Below are 14293 nucleotides of genomic sequence, written 5' to 3'. Positions count from 1 at the left end.
AGGATAAATGATGCAATCTAGAACACCAGATGGCCATTTCGTCCAGCATGCAGGGGTGTGGGCAATGCCTGAGCTGAGGATTGAAAAGGGGTAGGAGTGAGCCAGGTGAAAGGAGGGGTGTGTACATGGGCAGTGACGTTTCAGGTGATGGAGCCACAGATGGAGAGGCATAGAAGTGAGAAAGCAGCTCAGGAATTGAAAGTCATGACAATGACTTTTGGTTGCCTACTCACCAGCCTTCCCCTGACTTCTTTTCCCCTGGTCTGCCTTCCTGTTGGTGGCTGAGTGTGCCAGGTACTGACTTTCCTTGCTGCTTTTATGGCTAGAAACAGCCCTGTGACCAAATTCTGGACAATGAGATATAAGGGAGTATTTGCTAGTGGGACAGCTGAGATAGAATTTCTTTGATGATAAAAGAGGAGACGCCCATGAAGATGGCCCATCACGTCAATCTGCTTGTCACAGTTGTGAAAAGAGGTGGTCCTTGTTACTGTTGCAGCCTTCCGGTGACATTAATGGAAGCATCACTAACACTGTGAGGCCAGTAGTCCTTGATGACATTACAGAGCTGCTGAAATACCCACCCCTGGAACCATCTATTTCTGGCCTTGTTGTTGTGAAAAGAAAAAATAACCCTTATGCCTTAAATCACTCCCAGTTAAGTTTTCTGTTATTTTTAGCCAAAGCATACTCACTGATATGCTCACTTGCTATGATGAGGAACCAGTGCGAGGTTTAAGCAAGGATGTAACACAATGAAATTTGCATTTCAGAAAGGTCAGGTAAAAAACAGGCAGAGAATGAGTTGAAAGAGAGCAAGATAAAAGGGAAGAAGACCAAGTAGGATGCCTCTAATGGTATTAGCGAGGATCGGGGAGAAAGGCAGATATTAGGGTCTGACCTTAGAATAAAAGAAAAGGGAGAGATCTAAAAAAGATTTTGAAAGTTAAATGGACAGGGTTTGGTCATTCATGTGGGAGCCAGATGAGATGAAGGAAGGAGCCAAGAATGAATCCAAAGTTTGGGGCTTAAGTAATGAGGTAGGCGGATGGGTCACTTCTTGATATTCAAAATTGAGGAGGAGAAGTAGATTTAGGATAGAATGGAAATGATGAATTGTCTTTACATACAAAGTTTAAAGAACTAAGAAGCTGAATTTCATATATAAAAATCAGAGAATCTGAACTTAAGAGAAAGATTTTCAACATATTAACAGGTACACAGTAATTGAAGTTATTGAAGTCGGTCTGGTCACTCTTTGGGGAACATATATACAGAGAGAGAGGGAGACAAGCTAAGAATGTGGAGAGGAGCCCTCACAATGACCAACACCCACAGACACACAGGAGGAAAGCTACATAGACATGAGAGACAACAAAACAGCAGGGGGAGAAAGCAATGAAACATCTCCATTGGCAAAGCAACAAAGTTTCCAGAAAGAAGCTTTGCACTTCGATGACATAGGGTCAGGAAACGACACTTTGGTGCCCTTAATCAGGACAGTTATGTGGAGTGCTGAGTACAGAAACTGACACCAGTTAAATTGGAGAGATGAAATGGCTATGAGCAATAGATGCTTCATTCAAGAAGATGGCTATGCAAGGAAGGAGAAAGACTGAGGGACACTTAGGGAAGGGTATCATTTCAAGATGGTGAAAGGTATCATTTCGAGATGTGGGACATTTGAATGTATTTACATACTGAAGAGTAAAACCAGGAAGAGGTGGATCCGAGAGAGGGGAGACAGGTGACAATTAATGGCATAAGATCCCTGAGATTTCAGGAGGGAGTTGTAGGCACAAGCCTTGCAAACAAATTCAGATCTCAGTTCCTTCCAAAGCCACTTAATTCCAATTCTTGGGTGGAAAACTCAATCCCACTCAACACTGGGGCTCTCCTACCTCCCAAGGATCATGCAAAGGTCCTAGCACAGCATCAAAACATCTGGATGAGCACTCCAGTTATTAACCACAGTAATTATCACAGAGATGCTCACGCTTCCAGTCTATGGGGCTCATCTGCTTTGGAGATACTGGGAGCGCATAGGCCTGGGAGCAAGCATCATAGGATTTATCACATATACAACCCAGCATCCCCCAGGATGCTGCCATTGAGTCCACAATACAGGTCAGAATTCCCCTTCCCCCTCCACTTCCAGCCTCCTCCTAATACGCAGAAAACCATTCTACTCATACTTATGGAGGCCTATCTGTGTCATTTTTTGGACCCAAATATGCTTCCTCTCCACCATAAAAGAAAAGGTAAAAGAAGAAGGTGAGGTGAAGGTGAAAGAAAGTTTTGTGTTCTCCCAGAGATAAAATCTTGTAACCAAACTCCTTATTAAAAATATCATAGGGATATGTTTTCTCATGCTTGTACTAGTTTGAAAGACTTTGAAACATGGTATTGCCACCATGTAAGATTTGCATGGTTAGCCGGCAAATGATACGATGTCATACTCTATAAGTTTCTGACTTTTACCAGCTGGATTTGGTGGCTTCATATTCATAACCCCCAAATATGCAACTGTAATTCCATGTTGTCACCCAAAAGTCAATCACCTCTGTGCGTCAGATGTTCTTTCTGAAGATGCCACTGCTCAACTTCAGGTGGGAAGAATAAAGTGAATCAGTTTTGGAAAGCAAAGTCAGCAAACCTCTTAAAATGTGTGGACAAGGGCCACTCATGTCTTCTTGCATTTAAACAAATGCTGGGTGCAAGGCAAGCAAGAATTCCCCCAGCTAAAGACCCAGGACCATCTAGTAGACCTGCATGATAAAATGCATAAATGCTATATTTTCAAGAGAAAATGGGGAGATGGTGGTGTTAACTCATTTATAAAGAGGAGTCTTGCTCTTTATACAATTTGAACAGCCTCCGGCAATGTCCAGGGAAGGGGGAGTTTGACTCCTGGAAAGGTGCATTCCAGACCTCCGGGTAGGAATGGCCCCATGGCAGAAATAATCGCATCTGGCTATCAGTGAAACTGAACATTACAATTAACAACTGGCTGAACTCAGATTAAGCACACAAACTCAAATTTAGCTTTCTGCAGAGCTCACCTGCACAAAGAACACACAGATTGGATGATATAGCCTTTCAGTCACTGTGATAGTTTCCCCACCAGCTGGCATCCCTCACTGCTTGGGTGAATGTTTAAACTTTGTTAAATAAATAGATCCTTGCTGCTAGCCCTCCTGAGGCCTATTACATAGGGCTTTCCATGTGAGAAACAGCTTGCTCACACAAATCAATGCCTGAAGTTTGAAGCATCTGGCCCAGTGACTTCAATTTTAGGCTTATATTTGAAAGCGAAGTTTGATTTCTCTGTTCATTTAGTGTATCTCACATGTTTGGCAGTTTCACAGGCCCATCAGTAGACCTAAGTGTCAGCGCCTCTGAAGAGGAACAGCCTATAGGTTTGAGAAGCCCCCAGGGACCTTCCAAAGATAATGGGGGAGGGAGACTTCACAAAACTATTTGAACACACCCTGCAATTTTCTGAAAATCTGTAGGGCCTTTTCATGGAATTAGTAACAGTCAGCACTTACATATTACTTATATTAATTATAATTGAGTAGCTTCATGTTCTTGTTCATTCAGAAAATAAAATAACCCCCTAGTACCTAGGCTGTGGTCCTCAAATCCTATCTTCTACTCAACAGAAACAAGACTCCTTGAAGAAATGGCCAATTCCAGTTCTCAGGTAAGAAATCTACCAGAGGAGCCTGGTATTTCTCACCTCACCAGAAAGCAAGGAAGTTTGGAGTGACCCCTAGGGTTGTATCCCAAGGACTTAAAATTCATCTTGAATAGATTAACACAAAGTAGGGACAATTGGAGTATCAAAGGATAACTCCAATGGATTAAAAACATATCAGTTATGTTTAGATAAATGAATTCACAATCCTTTTAAAATATTTATTGATCACCATTGGAGATGGCAGTCAATTAACTTTTTAAAACAAAAACAGAAAAAAATCAAGATTTTATTCTGTCTTTCCTCTATAGGCTATACTGCTGAAAAAAGTATTAGACAATGAAAGTTTCCTTATTAGCAAATAAATCAAGAAATGATAAAATTAGAATGTCACTACTTTGCAACTTCTAATGAATTAACACATCTAAGGAATGACCATTAACAGCTGCCAAAATCACACACACACACAAAAATTATCAAAGATTAAATACCTCCTGACGGAAGCACACACTAGTTAAGAGGTAGTCTTGCTAAAAACTCAAGGCACTTCCCTAGATCTAACTACCAAATCATTAGAAATGAAAAGGATATTAGGAACAAGTAAAATAACACCACAGGGATACAATAAGAAAATCCAGACTGCAGGAAACTATGGAATGAATGAGCTTGTATCTTCAACAAATTTCAAAAAAAAAGCATGGAGAGGAAACCAACACATTGAGTCTTAAAAGTCATATCAACCCTTTCCCAAATAAAAGAAAATCACTGAGTTTCCATGTTTCTCACTGACCATGGAGTGATCCTATTCCCCTTTAACCTCAAAGCCCCACAGTTTTCCCAAGACCTGACTACAACAATGCTTTCACTCTGATACATGTTAGTCCTCATGTCCTACCTCCTACCTTAATATTTCTCCTCCTACCTCCATGTTCTTGAGATCCCACCCCTCATTCCTGCCAATGCATTTATGTTAACTGAAGTCTTACTACTTGCTATCTGTCACGTGAACCCTAAATCCATTATAACTCTGAAGTCACACATGATTTCTGGTTCTGGGGAGCTCAAGGGGATTGGAAAGGTGAGCTCACCTTTCAAGGGGAAAGGTGAAACTAGTGCTAAAAGCTGGTTCATTAGGGCTGGCCACAGAAGGAAATCTTATTCAAGGTAGTTGTCCAAAGCAGAACTAGAACAGCACATCTGAGCCACAATCCTTGAGGTCCAGCAAGGGAATCAAATATAAACATTAAGTCTAAGAGTAGAGGAGATTATAAAACATAAATAAAACCAGGAACCAGTTGGGACCTAAGGGAAAAAGAAAGAGATCCATTGAGAGAGCCTGAGATTGGATATAAGGAATAAAGTGGACATCAATTGATTTGTGTTTGTCCAGTATTCCACTTTGACTTGGGAGCTGCTTTGTCTCCATCCCAAAGCCTTGGCCCTCCTCCTCAACAAGGGAGGGCAATGACTGACACTAGGACTACCGTGGGGCCCTATCCACCTCACCATAGTGCTCAGACCATTGTGACTTGTCCAAAAATGGATACAGATCCAAGCAGGGCTAATCAAGCTTCTTCCATGAAATTTTCCTATTTGGAAATTAAACAGAAAGGGCACCTTCCTTCCACCTTATGTACGAAGACTCAGGTCTATCAGCAATTATCTTTCCCATGATGTACAAAGAGTTGTCTATGGCAGTAGAGAATTAAGCCGACACATCAAGGGAATGGAAATAAGCACAGTTGAGAAAAAGAAACAGAAGAAAAAAAGAGGGCAGCAAGCTACAATGACATTGCTTGAGGCTCTAGATCCAGTTTTGCCCAAAGTGAGTTCCATCCTTGAGTTTACCTATGACATGAAGCAACTCATCCCTTTGTTTTTGTTTTACTGTGTGTTAGGTTAGTGTCACTTACAACCAAGATTTTCACTAGTGTAATACATAGGACAGGTAGGCTCTATACCACTCCTAAGCTTCATGGGGTATGGTGCAATCACAGCTCACTGCAGCCTCATCCTCCTGGGCTCAGGTGATCCTCCCATCTCGGCTCCCCAAGCAGCTGGGACTACAGGCATGCACCACCATGAACACCCAGTTTGTTTTTTTTTATTTTGGTAGAAACGAGGTTTCATCATGTTGTCCGGGCTGGTCTTGAACTTCTACACTCAAGTGATCTGCCTGCCTCAACCTCCCAAAGTACTTGGATTACAGGTGTGAGCCACCACACTCAGCCACTACTTTCATTCTTTAAATCTCCAGTGGCTCCAACCTTATGAGCTTCTGCTCTTTCCCTAGTCTCTTGGTGAATGAATTTGAATTATTCTATACTGGGTGCAGCCTCCAAATTTTAAAAAGACATACATTGTCACAGTTCAATGTTATGCTTGCTGAAAAGAGGTTCATGATCAGTATTTTGGAAAATGCAATTCATTTTCTGATGACTTAAACTACCATTCCAGAAATGTTTCATGGGGGAAGACTTTATAGCTGGAGTCAGAAGAGCTGATTCTAGTCCCAGAATCTGTGAACCTTGGATAGCTTTTCTTTATTGAATCACATGGCATCCCTAGTCTAGTCTTGTATTATTTTAAACACTTCACCTCAACCTACCGTAACACTTAAGTATTATATATTAAGTATTACCATACACTTAAGTATTATATCTCCAATTTACAATTAAAGAAATTAAGGCACAGAGAGTTTAAATAATCTACCCCACGTAACAGAGCTAATAAATGGGAGGTCATGGAAGTGATGTGTTTTGAATCCAGGGACTTGAATACCTCATCTGCAAAACAAGAGTTACTTGAAATGCTATTTGCTAGGGTACATGGAGAGTATGGGCTTTGGAGTCAGAAAAACTTGTCTAGAATTCTGAGCCTTAGGTTTTTTTTTCTATGACCACACCTTTCCCGTGGGTTTGTTGTGTAGATCGAATGAGATAAAACAGGTCTAGCAGCTATGAAAACACTTGGGAAAATCCCTCCTACTGTGAAACAAATGGGATTTGCAGATTATTGCCTGCAGCTGCAGAGCAGACTGTACTAGAAATCAAACTCAGAAATCATTACAGAGGTAAAACTAGAAAGAAAATGGAGGTCAGGGATGGAGGCTCTTGCCTTTAATCCCAGCACTTTAGGAGGCCAAGTAAGGACGATTATTTGAGCCCAGGAGTTTGAGACCAGTCTGGGTAATATAGTGAGACTGCATCTCTACAAAAATTAGCTGTGCATGGTGGAGCATGCCTGTAGTCCCAGCGAGTCAGGAGGCTGAGGTGGGAGGATCACTTGAGCCTGGGAGGCAGAGGTTTCAGTAAGCCAAGATTGTGGCACTGCAATCCAGCCTGGATGACACAGTGAGACCCTTCTTTCAAAAAAAAAAAGAAGAAGAAGAAAGAAGGAAAAGAGGAGGGGAAGAAGAAAGCAAAAGCAGCAGCAGAAGAAACAAGTAGCAACGGAAGCAGAAGACAGAGAAGGAGAAGAAGGAGAGGAGGAGGAGGAGGAGAATGAGAAGAAGAAAGAAGGAGAAGAAAGAAGAGGAGGAAGAGGAGGAGGAAGAGGAGGAGGAGGAGGAAGCAGCAGCAGCAGCAGCAGCAGCAAGAATGTATGGTCTCGACAGTTCTCTTATGTCAGGAGGAGGAAGAATGGGACCCACAAACTGTCATGGACCTGTCTAGGTGTACAAGGCTCAGAATCTTCAACTCTTTGATTTTCTTGAATTATCCCATCTGACACAGGCAAATCCTTCCTCTTTGCTAGAGGACAGTAGCCTCCCCTTGTTTGGAGACCCTGCAAAGACTTCACCTAAAGTTCCTTCTTCCCAAGGTCGGTCCCTGTGCCCTTTCTGCTGATAAAGTGACATAGCTTAGTACACCCAGAGCAGAGAAACACAGCACCTGCTCTGGGGGAAATAGTCTATGCACTGCAGGAAGAGGAGGCTCATACCTACTGGCAGAGACCAAGGGAAGATTTGTGGGAGTGAATCTCAAGTGTTGAAATGGGGATGGGTGTGAGAAATTTAAGGCTGAATTGGAGAGTTCATTGGCATGGGAGAACTCTCCTGTGACTCAGTATTCAACACCTGGAGCTAGTCCTAATGTGTTGCTGGGATAACCCCTTGAAACTTGGATATGGTGATAGCCTGAATTAAACAAAGTAGAGATGCTGGAGCTATCTCTCCAGAGTGGTAAGGATGTGCAGAGAGAACTCACGGAGGTGAGCATGTTAGTTGGGATATATTTCAAGACGGATGGCTAACGATGCCAGTACTATTTATCAACAAAACTGTAACATTTTCTACTTAACTAAAATATCTCAATTTTTGTAATGTAAAAATTACTCACAAATTGATTGCCTGAAGATAGGGTAGTGTTCGGTAGAAAGTCCCGCCATCTTTCCCCCAGGTTTCTTGCCCCCACCCTCCCCCCAGGCTTCCTGCTGCCCTGAGAAAAGCCCGCCAAGCCTGCTCTGTTCTGCCCAGCAACAACAAGCAGCCAATCATTGCAGCAGGAAAGCCCGCCAAGCCTCGGCCTATCCTGAACCGACACGTAACCCTCTGAGCCACCTCAGCAGTCTGCCCAGAGATGGACAGCCTATCCTAAGCTCCTACGACACTCTGCCAGCCCTGTGTCCATGCCCCGTCCACCCCCCCTATAAAACCCTCCTACCCCAGCTGCGCAGTCGCAGCCAGCCCCGATCTCCTTCTTTTCCTGGCCTGCCCGCTGGTCCCAATAAACCTGAACTCGGCTTCCAACTCTCGAGCTGTTATTTGGGGTCGGGTACCGGGCAGGGGTCTACAAGGGGGTCATACATATGGTGCCGAAACCCGGGACGGAGGGTCGCTAGCCCCCCTAGCGACCCCCTCCCTCCAGCGACCTCCCCAGCCCTCCTCCAATTCGGCCTCAGCACTCCGGACCAGGTAAGTCCTGTTTCTTACCTTCTCCTTCCGTGGTGCGTGTGGCAAAGGCCCTTCCTCTCAGTCCCAATCCACGGATCCCTCGCCAAGCGCCGGCCGGCCCGAGCAGGATCCCCCAACCAGGTTCCAGGAGCCTTGGGTCGGCAGACAAGGGACGCCTTCTCTGACCCACCCAATCCAAAACCATTAAATAGGAACGATCAGACAGGGGACGCCTTCTCTGGTCCTTCCTATCCACCTTCCTCTGGGGAAGCTGATGGGTTGGAGGGACGCCTCCCCCCACACTACCCCAGCCCACTCAGATACTGTTCCGAGCTCGGATACTGTTCCGAGACCGCCCTCGGCTGGCAGGAACCCTTTGCCACACGCATCATGGGGAACGTGGAGTCCAAAACTCCTAAAAACGCCCCACTAGGTTGTTTACTTCTCGACTTTACCCGCTTGGGCTACTCCCAAAACCCTTAGGCGGAAAAAGCTTGTCTTCCTCTCCCAGGTGGCCTGGCCCCAGTATCAGCTCGATAACAGGTCGCATTGGCCTCCCACCAGCACTTTCGATTTAAATGTGCTCCGTGACCTAGATAACTTCTGCCGCCGAACTGGCAAAGATAAGGAAGTGTCTTATGTTCAGGCTTTTTGGGACCTGCGTTCCCATCCTGACCTCTGCTCTTCTTGCTCCACTCACCAAGTTCTTTTAGCCCGAACTCCCCCACCGCAGACTCCTACCTCCCCAACCAAGCCACCTCCCTATACTCTACAGGAAGAGATGCCTGACCACGTCTTCCCCCTTTGTTCCCACTCCAGAAGTCCACTACCTCTCCCCGTCCCTACTCCTCACCGGAGGATCTGCCTGAACATCTATCCTCTCCTGCCAATCTCAGCAACCAGTCGCCATCAACGGCACGCTCTTCCTCTGCTCCCTCTGCACCTCCTACCTCGGAGGCCATGCCTCGCTCTCCCTCTACTCCCTCCGAGCCCCCTCCCTCAGAGGCCGCACTTCCTTTTGCCTCTCCGGTGGCGGCCCACACCCGCTCCCACCAGCCAGCTATCCTGGCCCCACTGCGAGAAGTAGCAGGCGCAGAAGGTTTAATCAGGGTCCATGTTCCTTTCTCACTCCAAGACCTGTCCCAAATTGAGAAACGTTTAGGATCCTTCTCAGCCGACCCGTCCACCTATATTAAGGAATTCCAATACCTCACTCAAGCCTACAGCCTCACTTGGCATGATATTCGCATTATCTGTTCCTCCACCCTCACAGTGGAGGAGCACGAGCGCATCCTCGCTGCAGCCAGAAACCAAGCAGATAAAGACCATGCTATAGATAACCAGATCCCCCTAGGCCCCGAAGCAATCCCAGGTGAAGACCCCCAATGGGACTATCAGGCTAATCGAGGGTCTGATATACCCAAGAGGGACCGCATGATTAGATACCTCCTCAGGGGAATGGATGCTGTATCTAACAAAGTTGTAAACTATGATAAACTGAGAGAAATCACCCAACTACCTGATGAGAACCCCGCCCTCTTTCTCGCCCACTTGTAAGAAGTCCTAGTCCGGTATACTCGACTAGATCCAGCCCCTCAAAACGGGGCCACTGTATTAGCCTCCCATTTTATCTCCCAATCAGCACCCGACATAAGAAAGAAACTAAAGAAAGCAGAAGAGGGGCCAGAGACTCCCATCCAAGACCTGGTAAAAATGGCCTTTAAAGTATTCAATGCCAGGGAAGATGCGGCTGAGGCTGCCCGCCAAACTCGCATGAAGCAGAAGGCTGCCCTCCAGACCCAAGCCCTAGTGGCGGCTCTAAGGCCGGCAGGGAACCAGAAGCCCAAGGCCGAAACCCATGCCCCTCCAGGGGCATGTTTCAAATGTGGAAAGGAAGGACACTGGTCCCGAGCCTGTCCACAACCATGGCCACCAACTAAGCCTTGCCCTATCTGTCAGCTCCCGGGACACTGGAAGTCAGACTGCCCCAGCTTCCCCAGGGTGCCGGTTCCTCAAAACAGACAAACTGGCGTTACTCAGCCAGCAGTCACCCTCAGTAGGGAGGAGCCTGCTTGCCAGGAGCCGACCTCCGAGGGAACTCCATTCCCCAGGCTATTAGGGCTGCTAGACGACTAGCGGGGCCCTGGCTTTCCGACTCCGGTTACCCTTGCTGAGCCTAGGGTCACAAGACATGGGGGCTACCTCCTCTGCTCTTCCTTCTTATTCTGGCCGTCTCACCCCTTCCCAGGTCTCGGTCATGGGAATCGATGGGACCCCGAGTATCCCCTACCAAACCCCACCACTCATGTGCTCATATAACTCCACTCCATTCACCCACTCTTTTTAGTAATCCCCACCTGCCCAGTTCCCCTTCTGGGGCAAGACATCCTTTCAAAGCTGAAGGCCGTCATAACCTTCCCCACTGCCAGCCCACACAGCCTCTTTCTCCTAGCCCTCAATACTCTGCCTCAGAATTCCAGACCCTCCAGTCTACCCCCGGGGTACGGTTCAAGGATGACTTGGCCTTCAAGCATAACCTCCTCATCCTCCCTGAAAAGCAAAGGTACCAGATAATCCAAGACATCCATAATTCACTCCACATTGGGCCTAAAGCCTTATACCGATTCCTCAACCCACTTTTCACCCTCACCATCTCCTCAGTACCATACAGGAAGTCCAGTCCTCATGTACTGTCTGCGCAAAAACTAATTCCCAGGGTTCCTGTCATCCTCGGCGCCAGCTTTATCAGCTACGTGGGTTCCTACCTGGCCAAGACTGGCTAATTGATTTCACCCATATGCCAAAGCATAAACAGTACCGGTATCTGCTAACCATTGTTGACACTTTTTCAGGCTGGATTGAAGCTTACCCCACAGCCTCTGAGTCTGCCGGGACAGTAGCCACTCATCTCATTCAAGACATCATCCCACGCTTTGGACTCCCGGCTACCATACAGTCAGACAACGGCCCAGCCTTTATCTTCAAAGTCACTAATGCCGTTTCTACCTCTCTAGGAATTCAGTGGAAGCTACACGCCGCCTACCATCCTCAGTCCTCTGGTAAGGTGGAACGGGCCAATGGCCTAATAAAGGAGCATCTGACCAAGCTCATGCTTGAGCTCCGCCAATCCTGGGTAACCTTGCTTCCTATCGCCCTCACCAGGTTGAGAGCAAGCCCCCGGGGCCCATCACAGCTTAGCCCGTTTGAGCTGCTGTATGGTCGCCCCTTCCTACTTTCAACTCCCCCACCGCCAGAGACCACTCCTCTAGACAGCTACCTCCCCTACTTTACTCTCCTTCGCAGCCTTCTCCGAGAACACGCCAACGCTTCTCTTCCCCAACCCACCCAGCCATCTGAAAATACACAGAAAGTCTCCCCCGGGGACTCAGTTCTTATCAGGTCCCTCTCCCCAAAGCCCCTCGCCCCCAAGTGGGAAGGACCATACACAGTCCTCCTTACCACTCCATCAGCTATAAGAGTTGCTGAAATCCCATCTTGGGTCCACCTGTCTCGGGTAAAAAAGGCCCCTCATGGACCCTCCTTATGCTGGAAGGCTGTTCCTACTGGCCCTTTATCTGTCAAACTTACCAGGGCCTAGCAGCCACACCCCCTACAGATGGAGATTCTTCCTAACTGAAAACTATACCAAAACCACCTTCATCTGTAATACCCCTCCATACAGCCACAACCATCTTCTTGCAACTTCCGACTGCCCCGCAGCCGGATGCCAAAGGGCCATATATCTGAACTTCACCAAATTCCATAACATCCATACTGATATACCCCTCATGTGCTTCAACCATGACCAACCATCAGGAGCATGCAATAATACTCCTTGGCGCTCCTGCATGGGATGTACTTGGATGAACTGTCGACTACATATAGCCGTCAAGTCCACAGTACCTGCCCGATCTCAGCTCAAAATCATCCCAGACATAGATGGAGAAGGAAACACCATTATCGGTTCTACACGGTATTCCATTCTCATACCTGACCCCTGGGACAACCGGTGGAAAAGCCCCCAGAAAGCTGCCGTGTATGACCACAAAGATACCAAATATCCCTCTTCCCACCTGTACATCTGGCGGGCATACGTACGTACAGTCCACCAAGTCCACTCTGATATTAGCCTACAAGAAAAATCTCTGAATGACCAATTGCAACCACATTCGTCTCCGTTTTCCTGGTTAACTTTTCTCCAAGAAGGAATCAAGTTAGCTAACCTCTCAGGACTAACTGACCTAACTTCATGCCTCATGTGTGCCTTCTTAGGACAGACTCCCTTCATTGCAGTCCCTTACCCCATCCCTCTCAACCTTTCAGCCTCAACTTCTTCCTTCTCCCCCGTCAGGGAAGTCGATCTCTACACTCCACCTGATTTTGAACAGCTACCTGTGTGCTATTCCCTAGGCCGAAACTTCCCTAGCTGTAACAGAACTATACTGGTAACCACTAATATAACAGCCCCACGAGGAATGTTTTTTTTGGTGTAACAGGACCTTAACAAAAACTCTCTACATTGGCCTTTCCTCATCTCTTTTATGCCTCCCAGTAACCCTAGTCCCTCGACTCACTATATATTCTTCAGCCGAATTCCAGATGCTGCAAGCTCCCCATCGCCGCACCCGACGAGCTGCCTTCCTACCCATTGCCGTTGGAGTCTCCCTTGCTGGTTCAGCACTTGCAGCAGGATTAGGGGGAGGGGCACTAGTCCACTCTCACCTGGCCATAGCCCGACTGACCTCACAACTCCAAGCGGCTATTGATGACTCTACTGAGTCTTTAGCATCACTCCAACAACAGATCACCTCAGTTGCCCAAGTTGGCTTGCAGAACCGAAGAGCCCTAGACCTGCTCACTGCTGAACGAGGAGGGACCTGTATCTTCCTACAAGAAGAGTGCTGTTACTACATCAATGAATCCGGCCTAGTAGAAACCCGAATCGAGAGCCTCCAGAAACTCAAAACTAACCTGCAGAGTCAGAAGTTCTCGGCTGAAGCCACAGCGTGGTGGTCTTCCTCTATGTATACCCTCTTGTCCCCATTGCTTGGGCCCCTAGTGGCCGTTTGCCTAATCTTACTTATTGCTCCTTGCTTTCTACAGTTCATACAGCGGCGCTTTCAAGAACTGACTCGAGTCACCATCCACCAGATGCTGCTCCAACCCCACCCTGAACAAGTGCAAGAAACAGACCTCTCCCTGAACATCCAGGCTCCTTAAGAAAAGAGACCTCTTCAGAACCCCCCGTCGACCCTTGTCAGCAGGAAGTAGCCAGATCGATTCCGCCGCCCTTTTCCTTTTTAAGGAGTCGGGAATGTTCGGTAGAAAGTCCCGCCATCTTTCCCCCAGGTTTCTTGCCCCCACCCTCCCCCCAGGCTTCCTGCTGCCCTGAGAAAAGCCCGCCAAGCCTGCTCTGTTCTGCCCAGCAACAACAAGCAGCCAATCATCGCAGCAGGAAAGCCCGCCAAGCCTCGGCCTATCCTGAACCGACACGTAACCCTCTGAGCCACCTCAGCAGTCTGCCCAGAGACGGACAGCCTATCCTAAGCTCCTACGACACTCCGCCAGCCCTGTGTCCACGCCCCGTCCACCCCCCCTATAAAACCCTCCTACCCCAGCTGCGCAGTCGCAGCCAGCCCCGATCTCCTTCCTTTCCTGGCCTGCCCGCTGGTCCCAATAAACCTGAACTCGGCTTCCAA

The 14293-nt window shown here is 47.3% G+C and overlaps 2 protein-coding genes across 2 annotated transcripts; both read left to right on the top strand.

Annotated features, from left to right (window-relative positions):
• Positions 1-3685: 3685 nt before the first annotated feature.
• On the top strand, positions 3686-14293 carry LOC144578690 (uncharacterized). Its single transcript, XM_078345856.1, has 4 exons — positions 3686-3706; positions 7375-7522; positions 8077-8615; positions 13428-14293. The coding sequence occupies exons 1-4, from the start codon at positions 3686-3688 to the stop codon at positions 13812-13814; spliced, it is 1095 nt and encodes a 364-aa protein (XP_078201982.1). The 3' UTR covers positions 13815-14293.
• LOC144582180 (uncharacterized) lies at positions 8380-14293 on the top strand. The gene is made up of 2 exons (XM_078369761.1): positions 8380-11653; positions 13698-14293. The coding sequence occupies exon 1, from the start codon at positions 9555-9557 to the stop codon at positions 10149-10151; it is 597 nt and encodes a 198-aa protein (XP_078225887.1). The 5' UTR covers positions 8380-9554; the 3' UTR covers positions 10152-11653; positions 13698-14293.

This window comes from Callithrix jacchus, chromosome 1 (assembly GCF_049354715.1).
Source record: "Callithrix jacchus isolate 240 chromosome 1, calJac240_pri, whole genome shotgun sequence".
In the NCBI taxonomy this organism is placed as follows: domain Eukaryota; kingdom Metazoa; phylum Chordata; class Mammalia; order Primates; family Cebidae; genus Callithrix; species Callithrix jacchus.
This window is presented reverse-complemented; position numbering and strand designations above follow the sequence as displayed.

Excerpts from the sequence above, each read along its gene's own strand:
- LOC144578690 (XM_078345856.1), top strand. The coding sequence starts at position 3,686 with ATGGCCAATTCCAGTTCTCAG. Across the intron at positions 3,707-7,374 it reads TGGCCAATTCCAGTTCTCAG|GTGTACAAGGCTCAGAATCT; the intron begins GTAAGAAATCTA and ends GGACCTGTCTAG. Across the intron at positions 8,616-13,427 it reads GCCTCAGCACTCCGGACCAG|AACCGAAGAGCCCTAGACCT; the intron begins GTAAGTCCTGTT and ends GTTGGCTTGCAG.
- LOC144582180 (XM_078369761.1), top strand. The coding sequence starts at position 9,555 with ATGCCTCGCTCTCCCTCTACTCCCTCCGAGCCCCCTCCCTCAGAGGCC.